This window comes from Taudactylus pleione, unplaced genomic scaffold (assembly GCF_031769625.1).
Source record: "Taudactylus pleione unplaced genomic scaffold, aTauple2 ptg000641l, whole genome shotgun sequence".
NCBI classification, from domain to species: Eukaryota; Metazoa; Chordata; class Amphibia; order Anura; family Myobatrachidae; genus Taudactylus; species Taudactylus pleione.
In genome coordinates, this window is record NW_028285043.1 from 509137 (window position 1) to 530972 (window position 21836).

At 40.7% G+C, this 21836-nt stretch overlaps 1 protein-coding gene across 1 annotated transcript in view; it reads left to right on the forward strand.

Annotated features, from left to right (window-relative positions):
* LOC148479050 (tetraspanin-33-like) overlaps nt 1-21836 on the forward strand; it is a 62013-nt gene continuing 40177 nt past the window's right edge. The window contains exons 1-3 of the mRNA XM_088455022.1: nt 1-350; nt 10226-10283; nt 13996-14120. Of these exons, the coding sequence (XP_088311148.1) occupies nt 10241-10283; nt 13996-14120 (168 nt within the window). The 5' untranslated portion in view covers nt 1-350; nt 10226-10240. The remainder of the gene's footprint in view (nt 351-10225; nt 10284-13995; nt 14121-21836) is intronic.

The window sequence follows — 21836 nt, forward strand, 5'->3', positions numbered from 1 at the left end:
CTCTATCACTCTCCAGGGTATCTCCGTTTGAGAAGGCACTTCTGACCACTATCAGGGCTGTAAAACTGGCAGCCAGGCTGAGATTTGCTGAGAACAAAACAAAACAAAAAATCCAATATGGCCGCCAGAGGGTGAAGAGTCTGTCCAGAGCCGTCCCCGATCAGGAGCACAGGACCCGACAGCAGCAAGGAAGCAGGGATTGGTGGTGCAGAGAAGTGTCCTGTGGTCAGCGATGGGGAGCGGAGAGCACTCCGTGGGGCGCCCGTAGACAGGGATGCGCCGACCAAACACCGCCAGAGGTCCACTGCGGCTGGTCTTCAGACTCCAGTCCCCGGCTCAGAGGGAATCAGGTAGGCCGCAATCCACGAGCGCGCCTAGCATGCCCCGATTCCATGGACCCTACCCACTTAGGCTATGCAAGAAGCAGGGGTATGGGGGAGAGCAATTGCTGGGCTGTTTTAGCCGCTATAAATGCAGCCGAGGCTCACTGGAGCTATAGAGGTCCGGAGCTCAAGGAGAACTCGACTGCCTCCATTGACAGTCAAGCCACGCCGCCCTAAAGGTTTCATTTTATTTTCAAATAATTTCTTTAACATGCTTGTGGGTTATTTATTTGATGTTAATGACTATGGAGGTAATACAATGAGACTCATTCTATTTATCTTAAATAAACCTGCCCACCTGTAAATGTGTGAGCAAAAACAAAGGCTGAAAATAAAGTGTGCGTGTGAGGCTGTGGGGGCAGTGTGCGTGTGAGGCTGTGGGGGCAGTGTGCGTGTGAGGCTGTGGGGGCAGTGTGCGTGTGAGGCTGTGGGGGCAGTGTGCGTGTGAGGCTGTGGGGGCAGTGTGCGTGTGAGGCTGTGGGGGCAGTGTGCGTGTGAGGCTATGGGGGCAGTGTGCGTGTGAGGCTATGGGGGCAGTGTGCTTGTGAGGCTATGGGGGCAGTGTGCTTGTGAGGCTATGGGGGCAGTGTGCTTGTGAGGCTATGGGGGCAGTGTGCATGTGAGGCTATGGGGGCAGTGTGCATGTGAGGCTATGGGGGCAGTGTGCATGTGAGGCTATGGGGGCAGTGTGCATGTGAGGCTATGGGGGCAGTGTGCATGTGAGGCTATGGGGGCAGTGTGCATGTGAGGCTATGGGGGCAGTGTGCATGTGAGGCTATGGGGGCAGTGTGTGTGAGGCTATGGGGACAGTGTGTGTGAGGCTATGGGGACAGTGTGTGTGAGGCTATGGGGACAGTGTGTGTGAGGCTATGGGGCAGTGTGCGTGTGACTGTATGATGGCAGTGTGTATGTAAGAGGCTATGGGGGCTGAGTACGTGTGAAGCTATGGGGGCAGTGTGTGGGTGAGGCTATGGGGCAGTGTGCATGTGAGGCCATGGGGCAGTGTGCATGTGAGGCCATGGGGGCAGTGTGTGGGTGAGGCTATGTGGGCAGTGTGTGGGTGAGGCTGTAACCCTGGCTCACCTGGAATTTGCATGGGTTACTATGTCCGTGGTTCAGGTCTCCTCTTGTCTAGGTGTTCTGCAGTGCCTCCACCCAAGCCTTAGTTATCAAATTATCAGGGGCTGGCTTGGGAGAACCCCGAATTTTAGTTTAGTGTGTGAAAAGGGCTAACGTGTTGCCAGCTCCGATATGGACAACACACAGAGAAGGTGTATCAGAACATCGGAATATATGCTTGATTATACTGTATTACTTTAAGATGTAAATTCTATGAAATAAAAGGCATTTAGGGAATACTCCCATCATATAATGCATATATTTCACAGAAAAGCAAAAACAGGATCTATAATATTCAGCATTAAACAAACTCCTATTATATTTTGCATCCACAAAACAATTGCATACAGTCCAAAACCCAATTTAGATTCTAACTTATACAAGCTAGTTACTGTTTGTTGGTTCTAATAAGAGCTTAACCTAACCTCCACACTATTAATACTTGTTTAGCTAATTGGATAGGTAATACCCCACAATATTTTGAATGCTGAATAAAAAATACTTTAAAGCTTCAAATTATGAACCAATTTAAGGTGACAGTCTAAATAACTGCTGACTTATCTATATGCACGGCCATGCTACAAAGGTGCACACGTGTGTGATTAACGGATGAAAGGAGAATGGTGGGGGGGGAGGATTTTGCTCCTTTATTCCGGATGGGTGGTACTTAAATTGATAATCTTGAGCCAATCCAATGCCACTTCTCGGTGGGCTGAGTTCCCTTTTATTTAGCTCCAAAATCTAGTTTAGTTTGTGAAGCAGCAGAATACTTGATCTTTAACAAAATGTTTTGCTACTAAAGATTGAGGGGCCTATTCATCAACACTAAAATAACGTTTTTAAGGACATTTTCCTTAAATAACGTTATTTTGGTATTCATGAACAGACTTAGCACAGGAGATATCACAGATATCTCCTTGCTAAGTTCCCCTGCGTTAATTTCCACACTCCCCATACATTAGTATGTGGATGTGGAAATTGTGGTATTCATCAAATTCCGAAAATTATGAATTTTCGGAATTTGATGCAGTTACTATTCGCCACTGTGAGGTGGCGAATAGCAGAATCGACTTACCTGTATCCGCATGTGCAGGTCCCCCGACGAGTCCCTCCGGTGCTCTGCTCCGTCCTCAGGCTCCGGAGGCTGGTCGGACATGTGTGCTCCCCAGCAGAGCACAAGAAAGTTTAGAAAAAAAAAAACATTTTTTTTCTAATCTGTCAGGTGGAATGCGGGGAAACCACATGACAGACCAGCAGGACGGAGCCGGAGGCTGCTGCGCGGACAGGGGGGGGAGGTGAGCGGAGGGTGGAGGGGGGTGGTGGGGGTACACAAACTTAACACATCTGTAGGCAGTGCTTTGCATGTGATGGTTTTACAGATGTAACAGCGCATGCGCAGCACTGTTTCCAGATGCGATAAGGTAGTGTAGGCAGGGAAAAGTATCTATTTCCCGAAAAGTTGTCATCGCAAAAAATGACAGCTTTTCGGAATAGATACTTATGGAGAGGTGGAATGATGAATTCCACCTATAATTAGGTAGAACTCCATGCGAGTTCTAAACCTAATTATCTCTAGAGAATTTTTAGGTTTAATGAATAGGCCCCTAAATACTGAAGCTACTAGAGATAGTCAATATCCTTGGAATGATGAATTTGGGTTTTGTCTCTAGTCTATCCTTGCTCTCTATGCTCCTAACTGTAGAAGAACACTATATCAACATAGAGCAGTCCTCATAGGATTAGGGATACATTTACTGATAGTCATTATGGGGGTCATTCAGACCCGCTCGCGAGCGCAGGACGCTCGCAAGCGGGTCGATGTTGCCCCACTGCGCATGCGCACGACGGAGGGAGCTCTCCATCGTTCCGGGTCTCGCACCAAAGGGGGCATGCTGTCGATGTTGATTGACAGCACGCCCCCTTTGGTGGGAGTGCCAGGGGCGTGCCTGCCAGACGGAGGCGTTCCCATGGGAACGCTTACCGTCTGAACCCGGCCCCATTGACATCACTAGTGATGTCAGTGGGAGTGATTTTGGCTCTGATAGAGCCAAAATCACTCCAGGGCTTGCGGCAGCGAGACCCTACCGCACGGTCTCCGTCGCAAGCCCGATGGTCGCGATGGTCAAGACCATCGAGACCATCATCATGGACGCTCGCATGTGCTGTGGGTGGTCACCCACAGCTATGTGAGCGGCCAGGAGGCCGCTCCATTTTCATGAAGGAGGGCACTGATTCAGAGCGAGCGTTCTGGTCAGAGCGTTCGGCTCTGAATCAGGCCCTATGTCCCTTGAGGATATATGATGTTTGCAGTCCCTGGATTAGATTATGTTATAGCCACTCAATGTAAGTGACGCTGTTGTTGATAACTTTAACTTCAGGTTATTGCTGCATTGAATATTACTAGATCTCCATTGGTGATGCTCCCAGATAGTTCAACAGATGTTTGTTTGATGTCTGCTTATGAAAGCTAGTGCACTTATACGTAAGCCTCTGGTGTCAGAGGGGTAGGGTCACTTCTGCTTTGCTCTGTATAAATTTGTATGAATAGAATAATTATCTGCGGGGCAATACTAAGGTGTTGCAGAATGGTGTTATTCTATTTTTTATTTACTTTATTTCAAATTTCAAGACTGCTGCAGCTATGAATGTATTCATCTGTCGCAGTGCTGGGATTGCAAATTCAGCAGGGGGTGTCATACACCTCCTGCTGCATTTAAATAATAGCAAGGACGTAATTGCAATGCTATGTTCAATTGTAAGATTCCTCCAGAGCGCAGATCTATCATATCTGTCTCAAGGAAGGGTTAAGCAACATGGCTCAGTGAGAAAACATTAGCATTTTAAATATGTTACAGTCCACATTGCTGCAAGAAAACACTGTGGACATGAGAAATCAAACTTTTCATAAACATGTCTGCAACACAGTTTCCCGAGAAGACTAATTTTTCTACATATGGTGGCTATGACCTTAACTGTCAGCATTCTGTCTAGAGATTTCGGGGGGTATTCATGAAAGCTTGGAGAGAGATAGTGGAGACAGATAATGTACCAACCAATCTGCTCCTAGCTGTCACATTACAGGCTGTGTTTGAAAAATGACAGTTAGGAGCTGAATGATTGGTACTTTATTTTTCACAATTTTATCTCTCTCCAAGCTTTCATGAATCCCCCCCCTCAAAACATATTAAGCTCTATCTTTCAACTTGATAGCCACCTCTCTTCTAGGTTCTTCTTCCTCCTGCTTGGCGCTTGGCCACACAATACCAAAACAAGCTAATCCGACACATTGTGTTGGTGAAATACAATACTGGTGTCCTTAAACTATGCTCCTTTAAAAAAATTATTTGGAAAAGTCTCAATGTAAGGGTATTTGGGATCATATTCTTCCTTTGTGTTATTCCAGCCGTTGAGCAAAAATGACAACAAGAAAACACTTCACTATGAAACCTGTGCTCACCTCTGATAATAGGAAATGCCTGTTAGGAGCCACATATTTTACATTTGCTTGATGGCAGGTGCAAATACACTGAGGGGTCAAGTTATTATCGCCACCAGGCAATTTTATGCAAAGCAGTTATTCCGCATATAAAGCTTGCGTAGCATGCCTGAAGAACAGACAGGAAGAGGTATGCAGAGACTAATGAAGTGTATCACTCCTTAAATAATGGGTAAACGTTGAGATCTGACGGACTTTGAAAGTGGAATGATTGTTGGCACTTGCAGCAGCGGTGAAGTATTAATAAAATGGCTGCACTAGTGAATTGTTTGTGGACGGCAGCTTTTACAATGGGAATGGGATTGAAATGCTGGCAGCTCAAATCTCGAAAGCGGATGCCGGACAGGATAAAGATTCCAACAGGGGCAGGTAAGTACCCTAACCTCCCCCCTAGTGCCTAACCCTAACCCCCCAGAGGGGGTGCCTAACCCTAACCCTCCCCCCTAGGGGTGCCTAACCCTAATCTCCCCCCCAAACCTAACCCCGCTAGACTCCCTAATCCTAACCCCCCCCCACTCCGCAGCTAACGCTAAGGGCGCCCTGGACTTAACTTTGTTCGGGATGAAGTCCTTGGCATCCTGGATTATGATAGGTGTTGGTATTTTGATGCCTATCATAAATCCCTAGCCGGCATTCCGCTGTCGGTATTGTGACCGGCGGCCGCAATATGACTACATCCCGTTGCAATTTACACAGTGTAAAACTGGGTCTGATTACAAGCCTGAGGTCATAGATGGCTACTGGATGCTCGAGCGGAATGTTGAGTGGGCAGACTTGTTCAGTTCCACAACAGTGCATCGAATTACAGATAATCTGAATCCTGGACCAGTTCAGAATCTCTCTCCAAGCTTCCGCCCCCTCCTCACTGACCGCGGATTCCTGATATTATTCGCCTCATTCTTCCCACTTTATTAGGAAGTGGGCGGGATGCGGGAGGAGTACCTACTCTTCTGAGAGTGCAGGGGGCTACCTGAATATATATTGTATATTGTCCTTTGTGACATTTGTTTCCAGTAATCATTCATTGACCTAGCAGTTGGGAAACTATTGCGCTATGACCATACTACCGTGTATTGTAAAGTTTTTATATAACTATCCATACAAAAGGATTGTTAGAGCGGTACTTTCCTAATGTTGTGTTTTTTTTACAAGTGCTCATTACATTTTACACCTTTTTTTAAGGTTTTATAGGCAATAAATGAAACTTGTTGTTGTGTAATATTGTACATGTTTATAAAAATTATATCACTTGAAATTACTGTTTTCACAGTATACAAAATATTAAATAATGTTGGATCTTGGCAGCACAGCAAGTGGTGACTTATGAAGTGAGGTCATGTAGCATAGTCAAGGTGCATAAAGAATATATTACAAGACTCTACACGTCTGTAAGTTTCCTCATTCCTCCTCTTCTCTCACACACACACACACACACACTGTACACATACTACACATGTCCCTCCTTACAACCTCACTGCAGCCTCGCATAAGATATCTGTGTCTGGAGACCATCAGCTAGTCATAAATAGGGCAATGAGGACCAGTCAGGCAGTGAAATATTGTTTGTTTGTATCCTGCTATATTTTTTGGGTGAGTACAAACAACAAAGCTTTATTGTTCATACCTTACAGAATAACAGATATGGTTATTTAGCTGTATTCGGTAAACAGTGTTTGTGAAATGGTTCAATGACGGGAACATCATCTGCTACTGAAATTGATTGCTGATTAATATTGATTGTTGTATACAGAGATATACACATCAGTTTATTATTTGTTAATGCTTATTTCCCAGCTGTGCCTATTTTGGAATGACAGCCTCACTTTACAAGCAAAACCCAATGCCAATCTTTCCTCCCATGTTGTTTTTGTTTCAGCTTGGATAATGTACACATACTGTACCTGTCTATGGATAAACGCCTTCATATTCTCTCAATAGTATGTTTTGCCCCTACATTTCTAACAAAACTCTTCCCATTCTTTAGTACTTGTTTCAGCCCGTGTGGTAGTTATGTGCAGCTGTTATAAACTTACTGAGCTGTGAATGAAAGAAAGGACTTGTTTTTATTGTATAGCTACTTCACTATATATACAGTATGTTGTCACAAGATCATATCAGGGGCACAGTCTCCTCATGTAAATGGTGGCACTTTCTCTGCAGCAGCCAATTAATACATACTTACCGACATTTGAAGTCTTCTGTCCGGGAGAAGACTCCGGGGTCTATTCATGGAGTAGTGAAAAGCCCTTTATCAGTTATAATAGGGCTTTTCACTGCTCCGTCCTATTCACAGAAGGGGTTACCCAGTGGTGCCCCAGCTCTGTATCAGGATCGCTTCCCCATACATAGTATGGGGAGAGTGAATTATAGAAGCATTCTATGAATCACTCGCCCCATACTCTACATTATTTTTTTCTCCATCTCAGGATGGCGTAATGTGCCTCCTGAGGGGAGAATAGCAGAGAAGACAGCTGACCCGGCATATGCCAGGTCACCTCACTCTGCTGACTGGTTGGTGCCTCCACTGCCAGCTCGCTCTGCGCTTACCCCGCCGTCGCTGTCCTGAGTGACCCAGCATATGCTGGGTCACCTCTGCTTCACTGCCCAGTACCTCTGCTGCCGGCGGCGCATATGCCGGGTCGCTTCAGACTTCTGATTACCTGGTGTCCCACCGACTCTCCAACGGTGGAACTGCCCGGCACACGCTTTACCCCAGTGCCCCCCTAAAAACCCACGTCACTGACAACGATGAGAAAACAGCCTTGCCGGACCACATTTTATCACATTGCTTCACAACACAGATAAGGGTACATGAATTGCTACTTAGCTAAGCAATAGATCGCATTGAACTGATGCGATTTATAGTGAAAAGTAGCAATACTGTAGTGCACATCTTCATGAATAGACATCCTTAGATGCAGGTGGGCAGTGATGGGGGCTGAGCTGGATGATCATGTCATTAAGTCCTGCTCCCTCGCGTCGAAAATGCCAGGAATCATGGACATTTGAATAGGGACAGAGCCAAAATGATGTGATTATAGTTGCATCATTAAGCCCTGTCCCCTCCTGACGGATCGCAGAATCACGGTAAGATTCTCCCCATTTTGCCTACTTCACTAGGAAGTGGGCAGAATGAGGGAGAAGTGACTACTCTTCCGGGGGTGCGGGGGTCTACTCGAAAATTCGGGAAGCTCCCGCAGGTCTCGTGAGAGTAGGTAAGTATGAATAGCACACGAGTATCTGCAGCTAGTTTTATTGAGCAGAACAAAAATAAGCAAAACATAAAAATAAATCCTGGCCTGTCACAGGCCTTTTCATCATCACTTAATTTATACAAAAGCAGGTGAAAAAGTAAAATTTTCACATAATTTTGTATAATTTAAGTGTCAGGGCTATTCATCATTCATGTAACGCAGGAGATATCACAGAAATCTCCTGGTTACAAATGTGCATTCATAATTTCCACAGTCCCCATACTATAGTAGAGCAGTCCTTCTGTGAGTTGGGGCCAGGAGAGGGCACAGCAGCAATGGCCAGCTGGGTCAGGCACGGCAGGGGTCCTACACTGGGCAGCTGGTGTGACCGGGGGAGGGCCAAGTCTCCGGCAGCAGCTTAGCCGAGTAGGTCCCCCACACAGCAGTGGCGGTGGCGGGTGGCCTACTCGATGCATCAGGTCTTAGCGGGTGGGGGGGCGCACACTCTCTGGTGCCCGCGGTGGGGGAACCTACACTGTGCATGCAGCAGGTCTCAGCAGGGGGGGGCAGGCCGCACAGTCTCCAGCAACCACAGGGGCAGCTTTACAAGGATGGGGCGGTGGGGGTGACAGAAACCGGCAGGTGCAGACAGGTGGGGGGGCTCAGTCTCTCTTCGCAGCCTGTCTTCAAGCTTGAAGACAGGCAGTGAAAACTGAAGAGGGACAGGAGAAAAGTCTTTCAGTTCCAAAAAACTGCATCATAGCAACAGCAGTTTTTCGTAATTGATAGTTTAGGGCAGGAGGCATGATGAATGCCTCCTAAACTGTGCTTGAATCGCAGCGAGTTCAAACCATAATCACAAGTGATAATTATGTTTTGATGAATAGCCCCAAAGAAACAGAACTTAAAGACAGCACCTACATTCAGTGGGATGTAATCAAAATGTCAATATCATAATGTCAACATTTGGTGTGTGCAGAATGTCGACGTTCTCAGTGTCTACAAGTGAAACGCCAACATTCTGCACAGTCTGGCAGCAAAGGGTTAGGCTTCTGGAGGGAAGGTTAGGGATTGGCTGTGGGAGGAGAGGTTAGGTTAAAGTAATAGGGTTAGGGGATAGGCATACTCTCCACCGCAAGTGTTGCTGGATTGACCAGTAGTCCCCATCAGATTTCCGCCAAACCCGAAAAACATCTCTGGAGTCGCCGGGCCTGCTGCACTAAGTAAGTCAGTGCTTGACCATCAGGGACATTTTATTGACATTATAATCATGTCGCCATTTCATCAGTGTTGACATGATGACTGTCGACCGGGTATATGGTGACATTGCAAGAATGTTGACATGCTACATGTTGATATTATGGGCAGGTTGACCTTTCGTCGACATGATGAATGTCTATAAAATATACCACACCCCGGGATGTAGTTTAAATCCCAGCTGTCGGGATGCCGGCATTCAGAATGTCACCGGAATCCTGACACCAGTTAGAATCCCAGCACCAGCATCCCGACCGTCAGCATCCCAATGATAAGTAGTGGGGTTAGGGGGAGGGTTAGGCACTAGGGGGAGAGGTTTAGGGTTAGGCACTGGGGGAGAGAGTCAGGTTAGGGGTAGGGTTAGGAAACTTACCGACAAGTGTCTGTATGCTAACCCTGTCGGGGTGCCAGCACCAGGATTCTGACTGCCGGGATCCCAACCCCACACCCCATATAAATGTTCAGAGTGGAGATCCATCACCAGTTTATTTGCATCTGCTGTGGAACGCATTAGCCTCTATCCCTGTGTCACATCTTCAGCACTTCAAAGTCCATGTGTCAGTTGATTCATGCTGTTCTGACTGTAAATGGACAGGTAACTGACTGTAATATAGGTAAAGTATCCACTCAGCATTTAGCAAGTTAGTGTTAAGGCTCAATACAGATATGGAAATGAATCAGTAAAAAATGATATATACATATTATGACAGGCATGCATGCAAGATGTCAATATATAGCTAAGTGACTGTCATCTCAATCTAACAACACTTTTCCAGGTGGCCAGTGGACTAATGATTGCTGTAGGACTGTATGCTAAACTCTGCAAAGAGACAGGTGAGTATACGTGGCTGATTGATCATTTATTATGTTAATAAAATACATAGCATGCAGTATGCTGTGAATAAAAATAAGGACCCTTTTTATCCCAGTTTATACGCACAGTATAGTCCATATGCCCTCGATAGCTTGTGTATAGTGTTTAAGATGGCTGTGCTTATGGTCATGCATGAAATTAATCTGTGCAATGGACATTTTAGATCTAGTGGTGGTACTGAAGCAAAAATAATTAATTATTTCTAAAAGCTCAAATGTTACATTTGTACTTTACTTTAACCCCTTCATTAATTTAAACCTTTCCAATTTTTGTCTAAAATTAGTCATTATAGTAAGTGAACATGTAGACTTTTCTTTTTGTCTTGTAACATTGTGACTGGGGTTTGTGTAAAAAGGTATCCAGATGGAAGATCGTCATCATTTAGATTGACAGTCACTAGGTCAACACCAGATGGTCGACAAGTAATATGCCGATATATTGTAAATAGTCAACTGACAAATGGTCGACAATGCGAAATTTGGAAAAACGGGTGTTGGCCATTTTTTTGTGTCGATAATCTGCTATGTCGACCATTTCAGTCAACCTTGTGTCCCCATCGACCTTTTGACCATGTCGACCTATTACCTGTCTACCATCTGGTGTCCACCTACTGACTGTCAATTTAAACATTGATAATCTATTGCATCACACCCATGTAAATATTTGTGTTCCCATGTGAACTGTGTCTGGAGTGTGCTAAAAATGTCCCATCAAGGATATAGGCCACCTGACCTCTACTGCGCGTGCAGAAATAAACTTTTTGGGTGGGTTGCTACTTAACTGATCTAGAAGCCACCATAATATTGCCCACTGGCCTTCTCCATCTCGTTAAGCTCATTTAAATATTATTTTTTGCATAAAGAGGTCATACAAGGTTAAGCAAGGAACCTCACAATCCTCCCATCTGTTCCCATCAAAAGTAGAAAAAAAAAACCCTGCTTTTCGCAGACGCTATACCAGTCTGCTAATCTATGTACAAACAAGCACAGAAAATTAAACGTGTGCTGCTATAAAATAACACTTGCTTTATTGGTTTGCATACTGTATTTACTGCTCTGTAAAAGATACACACACTGGCCATGCACTGCACGACAATTGTGCACCCCAGCCAACTTGGTAAATCCTCCTACAGAACAGCTCCCTTAGAAACCTATGGGGGCTGCTTTGCGGTCCGAGTACGGCAGACATAGCAGATATCTTACGTGGTCACTCCGTGGTAAATCTGCGAAATCCTTAATATTTGCGGATATTCCGCAAATATAAATTGATAAATGGACCCCATAATAACAAAACATCTGACCACACTACATTTTACCATATACAGTATTTAGCAGAACCTCTAGAAAATTGGGAATAATATCCAACTCAATGGATCTTAACATTCTACAATCATAATGAACTATGAATTTGTTAGAGAACTAAATTATAGTCAAATGTATTTCATATACTATTGAAAATGTGAACTGACACATAGGGGTCAATACATTTAGATTTAGGTGCAAATTGTGAGTAGCGTGTTTGTTTCATGAAACTCGCAGACTTCTCACGAATGCGCGCACCCAAGAATTCTCTAATCCAATTAAAAATGCCTATTTGCGGTACTTGTAGCAGAGGTTTGTGAATTGTCTGCCAAATGTGATGTGGTAGAAGTGCATGAAAAAGTGGGCAGACCATCCTAGACCCCCCAAAATGTATAAGTTTCTTAGCAGGACTATATAGAAGACTGTTTGGGGGTATTAGGAAAGTACTGAAGGTTTTTAATTGGTGTCAAATGGCTGATTTGTGCTTTTTTAAATGCAAAAAAATTATAAAAAGCTAACTTTTTTGTTAAATCTCAAACTAATTAAACGAAAAAAAAAGTAGGAAAAAAAAAAAGGTAATTTTGGAATACTTTGAGGGCACTTTAAATAAAATTGTAAAAAAAAAATTGTTTTTCAATTTAAAAATATTGTAATTAAATTTTGGGGCGCCTAAGCAAAAGTTTTTTTTGGGAAAAAATGTTTTCCCCAATAAAATTTGATTTTTGGACTAATTAAGCTAATTGGAAACTTCCAATTGCCCAATTAGTCATTCGGGGTCATGTCCAAGGGGTTCAGCACAGTATCCATATATTTTAACCTTAAAATAAATCCTCCTCCTCCTCTTTTTGTATCTCTAAAGTGAATTTTAAATAAAATTTCAAAATCCACCTGCTTCAAGCACCTGCAATCCTAAAAACACCTGCCCCATCCACACAGCCCCACCAAGAAACATTTTGCTATCTTTTTATCCTTGTCCCCCAACTTTTTCATTTTCGCCCCAAAAATTATGTGTCTTTTGGGGTGTTCTGAGGTAAATTTTTTTTTTTGCTTATTTGTCCTTTGGAGGGGGGGGGGGGCAGGGGTTGTCCAAAGGGTTCTGAATCAATTCCCCACATTTGCACCCCAAAATAGAGATTTTGCACTTTTTTCCGCCTGCCATTCATTGGAGAAACTTTGCTGCCTGTTTTAGTGCATTGAGTTTCCGCTTATGTGAAAACGTCCTGGAATGAGATTTGGACATGAGAAGCAAACAGGCGAGAAGCGGCAATAGGCTAAACTTTTTCGCCAATTCCGTTTTTTCCCATCTAATTTAATCCGGCCCTTAGACACACCAAGTTTATTTTATCAATATTACTTTTAGCATTATTACAATTCTAGGTATAATCTGTAAAATATTTTCTACACAAATTCTATGGAACAGAGTCACTGTACATTTTACTTTAAAGGGAATTAATCATCACAATATCCTAAAAAATATTTTAAAATTGAGAATACTCATATTGTGAACATTAAAATTATTATTATTCTAGGTTTAATTTTTTTGATAAGAAACAATAATGACCCATAATTCTTAAAACTACAATTTTACAGTTTGCTCTGCTCTTGTTGTTCTTTTCTTTTTTTGGAAGTATTGAATTAGAGCTAAATGTAAATACGTGCAAGAGCAGCATGCTAATGCTGCCCATCCATTACACGATGCGGGGGATGACGGCACGATTATGACGCCGTCATCTCGCGCGGGGTGAACTGCATACACTGAACGTTCAGACATTCAGTGTATGCAGATCAATCATTCCTGAACATGGCAACCTGACGGCGGTCGTCAGGTTGACCGTCATGTTCGGGTGATGACTGATGTTAAAAACGACCAGCGGGCGTGTGCATCGCTGGTCGTTTTTAACCTTTTACTGCCCGATTTGTGGGTGATTACCAAGTGATGGAGCGATAACGACCGTCGTTATCGCTCCATCGCTAGGTTTAATCGCCTAGTGGATGGGCAGCTTAAGATGAGCGGTCTCCATCTAAATAATCAGTTTTGCTCCTCAATCAGTAAAATTCAAAGTAAACAAATAGAAATCTTACATTGAGGGGAGCTCTTCTGTAATGTAATTGTAATGATATAAATCTTTAAAAAAATAAATAAATAATGAGTTGCTGGATTAAATTAAAGTAACACAAGTTTATGAGATGGTGGTAGAGTCAATGGATTGACACCAGTGTAAGTAATATTGTTGTCTACATCACTGAAATATTTATGCTATTATAAGTAGTAGCAACCAAATCATACTCTAGCACCACATAGACGTGTACACAGTGACATCCAGGCTGTATGCTAATGGATATTTGTAAGTAATTCCTTATTGTTTGTCAGGTGTTGTAGAATCCCTTACAGCGGACCCTGCCATCATATTAATCGTGGTGGGAACACTCATGTGTGTCATAACCTTTCTTGGATGTATGGGAGCCTTGAGAGACTTGCGCTTACTGCTTAAAATTGTAAGTAGGATCTCGATCTCAATTACTGGCTATATTACTGATTGTATTGTACTTCCGATAAACTCATCAAGGTGGACCCATGAGACCTTCGGGATGCCGAAGCCGGGATTTTGACAGGTATTCTATGCGCCAGCATCCCGCATGTCGGGATACTGGACATATCCCCTGCAGAACACATGGTGGCCTTTTACAACAATTTCTCTCTTTTGGGTCAAGGTAGGCAACCTCCTGAAATCGATAGTACCAAATCCTAAAAACACCTGGATCTTTATCCTAGGTTATTAACCTACTCCCTCTCCCTCACATAACCGAACTATTAGTATTTATGAGTCATTTTTCTCCAACATTCCTGGCTGCAGAAAACTCTGTGATAGCAGCTTGTTGGAAAGAGAGAGAATCTTAGCCATTTGTTTTGTTAAAGGATGAATGGAAATAATGACTTATCATTGTACTTTTAAATACACATCATACGTAAATTTGCCTTATTCCTTTTCCATTTCTAACAAATCAGCCCTTTAGACCATGTTTTTATTATATTTTAAATGATCTCTTTTGTACTCATTGTGCTATGATTGTCTATTGTGAATAAAAATTGAAATAAAAAGATGCAAGTAGGTGATACAGATACCATAGATAGGAGTTACAGATACCATAGATAGGAGCTACAGATACTATAGATAGGAGCTACAGATACTATAGATAGGAGCTACAGATACTATAGATAGGAGCTACAGATGCTATAGATAGGAGCTACAGATGCTATAGATAAGAGCTACAGATGCTATAGATAAGAGCTACAGATGCTATAGATAAGAGCTACAGTTATAGATAGCAGCTACAGATACTATAGATAGGAGCTACAGTTATTAGATATAGGAGTTACAGATACTATAGATAGGAGCTACAGTTATTATAGATAGGAGTTACAGATACTATAGATAGGAGCTACAGTTATTATAGATAGGAGTTACAGATACTATAGATAGGAGCTACAGATATAGATAGGAGTTACAGATACTATAGATAGGAGCTACAGTTATTAGATATAGGAGTTACAGATACTATAGATAGGAGCTACAATTATTATAGATAGGAGCTACAGTTATTAGATATAGGAGTTACAGATACTATAGATAGGAGCTACAGTTATTAGATATAGGAGTTACAGATACTATAGATAGGAGCTACAATTATTATAGATAGGAGCTACAGTTATTAGATATAGGAGTTACAGATACTATAGATAGGAGCTACAGTTATTATAGATAGGAGTTACAGATACTATAGATAGGAGCTACAGATATAGATAGGAGTTACAGATACTATAGATAGGAGCTACAGATATAGATATAGATAGCAGCTACAGCTACTATAGATAGGAGCTACAGATATAGATAGGAGTTACAGATACTATAGATAGGAGCTACAGTTATTAGATATAGGAGTTACAGATACTATAGATAGGAGCTACAGTAATTATAGATAGGAGCTACAGTTATTATAGATAGGAGTTACAGATACTATAGATAGGAGCTACAGTTATTATAGATAGGAGTTACAGATACTATAGATAGGAGCTACAGATATAGATAGGAGTTACAGATACTATAGATAGGAGCTACAGTTATTAGATATAGGAGTTACAGATACTATAGATAGGAGCTACAATTATTATAGATAGGAGCTACAGTTATTAGATATAGGAGTTACAGATACTATAGATAGGAGCTACAGTTATTATAGATAGGAGTTACAGATACTATAGATAGGAGCTACAGATACTATAGATAGGAGCTACAGATACTATAGATAGGAGCTACAGATACTATAGATAGGAGCTACAGATACTATAGATAGGAGCTACAGATACTATAGATAGGAGCTACAGATACTATAGATAGGAGCTACAGATATAGATAGGAGCTACAGATATAGATAGGAGTTACAGATACTATAGATAGGAGCTACAGATATAGATAGGAGTTACAGATATAGATAGGAGTTACAGATACTATAGATAGGAGCTACAGTTATTAGATATAGGAGTTACAGATACTATAGATAGGAGCTACAGTTATTATAGATAGGAGCTACAGTTATTAGATATAGGAGTTACAGATACTATAGATAGGAGCTACAGATATAGATAGGAGTTACAGATACTATAGATAGGAGTTACAGATACTATAGATAGGAGTTACAGATACTATAGATAGGAGCTACAGATATAGATAGGAGTTACAGATACTATAGATAGGAGCTACAGTTATTAGATATAGGAGTTACAGATACTATAGATAGGAGCTACAATTATTATAGATAGGAGCTACAGTTATTAGATATAGGAGTTACAGATACTATAGATAGGAGCTACAGTTATTATAGATAGGAGTTACAGATACTATAGATAGGAGCTACAGATATAGATAGGAGTTACAGATACTATAGATAGGAGCTACAGATATAGATAGGAGTTACAGATACTATAGATAGGAGCTACAGTTATTAGATATAGGAGTTACAGATACTATAGATAGGAGCTACAGTTATTATAGATAGGAGCTACAGTTATTAGATATAGGAGTTACAGATACTATAGATAGGAGCTACAGTTATTATAGATAGGAGCTACAGTTATTAGATATAGGAGTTACAGATACTATAGATAGGAGTTACAGATACTATAGATAGGAGTTACAGATACTATAGATAGGAGCTACAGTTATTATAGATAGGAGCTACAGTTATTATAGATAGGAGCTACAGTTATTATAGATAGGAGCTACAGTTATTATAGATAGGAGCTACAGTTATTATAGATAGGAGCTACAGTTATTATAGATAGGAGCTACAGATATAGATAGGAGTTACAGATACTATAGATAGGAGCTACAGTTATTAGATATAGGAGTTACAGATACTATAGATAGGAGCTACAGTTATTATAGATAGGAGCTACAGTTATTATAGATAGGAGTTACAGATACTATAGATAAGAGCTACAGATATAGATAGGAGTTACAGATATTATAGATAGGTGCTAAAGATACTATAGATAGGTGCTACAGATGCTATAGATAGGACCTACAGTTATTAAAGATAGGAGTTACAGATACTATAGATAGGAGCTACAGATATAGATAGGAGTTACAGATACTATAGATAGGAGCTACAGTTATTATAGATAGGAGCTACAGTTATTAGATATAGGAGTTACAGATGCTATAGATAGGACCTACAGTTATTAAAGATAGGAGTTACAGATACTATAGATAGGAGCTACAGATATAGATAGGAGTTACAGATACTATAGATAGGAGCTACAGTTATTATAGATAGGAGCTACAGATATAGATAGGAGTTACAGATACTATAGATAGGAGCTACAGATATAGATAGGAGTTACAGATACTATAGATAGGAGCTACAGTTATTAAAGATAGGAGTTAATCCCTCTCTATTTTAATTCGGCCATTATAAAAGTTCTGCCGAAGTCAGGCAGAGACCCCCTTTTGCCTTCATCATATAGACCCATTTCTCTACTTAACGTAGACTATAAATTATTGACAAAAATTTTAGCAGAGCGGTTGAAGTTGATTCTCCCGTCTATCATACACCCGGACCAAACCGGGTTTATTTGTGGCAGAAATTCTGTCACAAACATTAGGAAAGTCCTTACGGTGCTGCAGTCTCTGCATATGGGCGAGACAGGTGATCCCAGGTTCTTGTTGTCTTTAGACGTAGAAAAAGCGTTTGATCTGGTAACCTGGGATCACCTGTTTGAATCTCTGCGTCGGTTTGGTATGCCCGCCCTTTTTGTTGAGATCATACGATCCTTATATACTTCTCCCCTTACTCAGATTCTCACTAATAGATATTTGTCACCTGTATTCTGTACACAGAGAGGGACGAGACAGGGTTGCCCGCTTTCTCCACTTTTGTTTGCAATTGCGCTAGAGCCATTGGCGATAGCAATAAGACAGGAAACGGAGGTAAAGGGTATTACTATCCGAAACCAAACATGTAAATTGTCTTTATTTGCAGACGATATGATGCTTTTTATATCTGATCCCCTACGATCCATCCCTACACTTCTGGATCTAATTACCACATTTGGATCATTTGCAGGTTATCGCATCAATGTGAGTAAATCTGAGTTGCTCCCTATTGATGCAGCTACTTTTTTAGCTACACATCCCCACATAGCCTCTCTTTTCACAATTGCAACACATAAATTAAAATACTTAGGTATACTTATACCAGCTCAATTATCCTCTCTATATGCTTTTCATTTCTCTCCATTGCTAAATAGATTAAACTCCCAACTCCAGAATTGGAAAGATCTTAAACTCTCTCTACTCGGACGAGTAACTGTAATAAAGAGTGTGGTGTTCCCGAAACTAGCCTATCTTTTACAAACTTTACCCATTACTTTAACAAGAGCGGATGTACTGAAGTTTACGCAGATCTTTTTTAAATTCATTTGGCAGTACAAGAAGCCCAGAATGCTGCGTTCCCGAGCTTACCTACTGAAAAAAAATGGAGGGCTGAGCATCCCAAGCATCTCTGCATTTGCAAAAGCTGCCATATTCCGATATATAACTGATTGGTTATTACATACCGATCACTATACTAATCCTGACTTGGAGGAAGCATTATTTCACCCATATGCCCCAGCAGCCTTGTTACACACCCCTAAAATACACATTCCTAAGATATTTTGTTCTAATATTTTATTCTGGGACACTTACACTACGTGGTTGAAGGTCAATACACATTTGGGGAAAAATCCTTTTTCATCCCCGTACATCCCCTTATGGGGTAATCCCTGTTTTCCCCCTTCACTTGACATTCCTCTTTTTAAAATGTGGAATCAAAAGGGAATCATGTCCATCAAAGATGTATTTGATCCGGGTGGCAATTTGCTCTCCTTTGTACAATTACAGGATAAATATGACATCCCTCGTACACAATTTTTTATGTTTCTACAAGTACGTCATTTCATTCAATCCTTAGATAATCCTTTATGGATCTCAGTTAACACAGATACAATGGGTCGCATTCTACTCTTATGTCGCTCAACCAAATTCAGAATAGCTCATTTATATAAATACCTGATTGAAATTCCTATACATGCTTGGGCACCAGTTGCGGAAGCTTGGCACACAGAGATACCCGAATTATGTGACTTGGAGCCATTTGTTGCGAATCTGGATCGTGTTTTACCCTGCCTTAAGTCAGCGAGACTTCAAGAAATTCATCTTAGAATTTTAAATCGTACATATATGTCCCCGGCCCAACTGAGACATTTTGTGCCACTGGAGGAGGGAAATTGTGTGAAATGTGACTGCTCTAATGCCTCTCTCTCGCATAACCTCTGGTACTGCAGAAAGATCCATAGATTTTGGAATAAAATTTTGTGTTATCTAAATAATACAATACATCTTAAATTGTCCAAAAATGCGGCAGCTCTTATTTTCGCAGAATTTTCAATATGGGAGGCTGAGTCCTCCTTGGGCCCATGGAAACCTGCTCTGAGAGTCATGGTTACAGTAGCTAAACAACTTATCCTTAATTACTGGATCTCAAAATCAGCACCTACACTAATGGAATGGAAAATTGCGCTGCTGGAGGTAATTTATGCGGAGAGACGTATGGCTATCTTTAACATCGAAAGAGGGGTACGGATTTTTTCAAAAAAATGGGAACCATACATACAATGTTTACCGGTCCAGATTCGGAATAACATATGGAAAGTCTTTGATCACACGGAATGGTTTATGCTAAGAAATATCACTTAAAATGCCCCTATTGTTGCTATTTATATGTAGCTCTCTGTGAATCCCCCCAGACAAGGTATCTCTCACCTTTTGTCAGTGATTCCCCCTCTATTTCACCTTTCTTTCTTCTTCTGTTTCTTTTATCATTTTATTCTAACTCTCCCCCTTTTTCTAATATAATTCTACATTGATGTAGATTATATTGACGCAACGATTGACTGATATACCGAAGTTGATGTGATAATTGGTTAACTCAAAATTCAATCGCTGCTTACACTGGCTCTATAAGTTGCATAGTTTGAGTGACATTGATTGTATATTTACTTGCATTTCTATACGGTGTACTATATCGATTTTTTTTTATACAGTATTTGTAATTTTGTAATTTTCTACATTATATTATATTCAAGTACTTTGTTTCTTTGTACTTTGACATAATTTCAATCTATATTTGTACTATTTTCCAAAAAAGTTTGAAAAGATTAACAGTAGTTTGTATATTGTTTGTTCCAAGAAACAGACTAGTCGTTTATCAGATAATTTTATTTTCTTTAATTCTTGGATTGTGCAATGTATAATTGTTTTATTGCTGTTCAATAAAAAGATATTTAAAAAAAAAAAAAAAAAAAGATAGGAGTTACAGATATTATAGATAGGAGTTACAGATACTATAGATAGGAGCTACAGATATAGATAGGAGCTACAGATACTATAGATAGGAGTTACAGATACTATAGATAGGAGCTACAGATACTATAGATAGGAGCTACAGATACTATAGATAGGAGCTACAGATACTATAGATAGGAGTTACAGATACTATAGATAGGAGTTACAGATACTATAGATAGGAGTTACAGATACTATAGATAGGAGTTACAGATACTATAGATAGGAGTTACAGATACTATAGATAGGAGTTACAGATACTATAGATAGGAGTTACAGATACTATAGATAGGAGTTACAGATACTATAGATAGGAGTTACAGATACTATAGATAGGAGTTACAGATACTATAGATAGGAGTTACAGATACTATAGATAGGAGTTACAGATACTATAGATAGGAGTTACAGATACTATAGATAGGAGTTACAGATACTATAGATAGGAGTTACAGATACTATAGATAGGAGTTACAGATACTATAGATAGGAGTTACAGATACTATAGATAGGAGTTACAGATACTATAGATAGGAGTTACAGATACTATAGATAGGAGCTACAGATACTATAGATAGGAGCTACAGATACTATAGATAGGAGCTACAGATACTATAGATAGGAGCTACAGATACTATAGATAGGAGCTACAGATACTATAGATAGGAGCTACAGATACTATAGATAGGAGTTACAGATACTATAGATAGGAGCTACAGATATAGATAGGAGTTACAGATACTATAGATAGGAGCTACAGTTATTAGATATAGGAGTTACAGATACTATAGATAGGAGCTACAGATATAGATAGGAGTTACAGATACTATAGATAGGAGCTACAGTTATTAAAGATAGGAGTTACAGATACTATAGATAGGAGTTACAGATACTATAGATAGGAGTTACAGATACTATAGATAGGAGTTACAGATACTATAGATAGGAGTTACAGATACTATAGATAGGAGTTACAGATACTATAGATAGGAGTTACAGATACTATAGATAGGAGTTACAGATACTATAGATAGGAGTTACAGATATAGATAGGAGCTACAGTTATTATAGATAGGAGTTACAGATATAGATAGGAGTTACAGATATAGATAGGAGTTACAGATACTATAGATAGGAGCTACAGATATAGATAGGAGTTACAGATACTATAGATAGGAGCTACAGATATAGATAGGAGTTACAGATACTATAGATAGGAGCTACAGTTATTATAGATAGGAGTTACAGATACTATAGATAGGAGTCA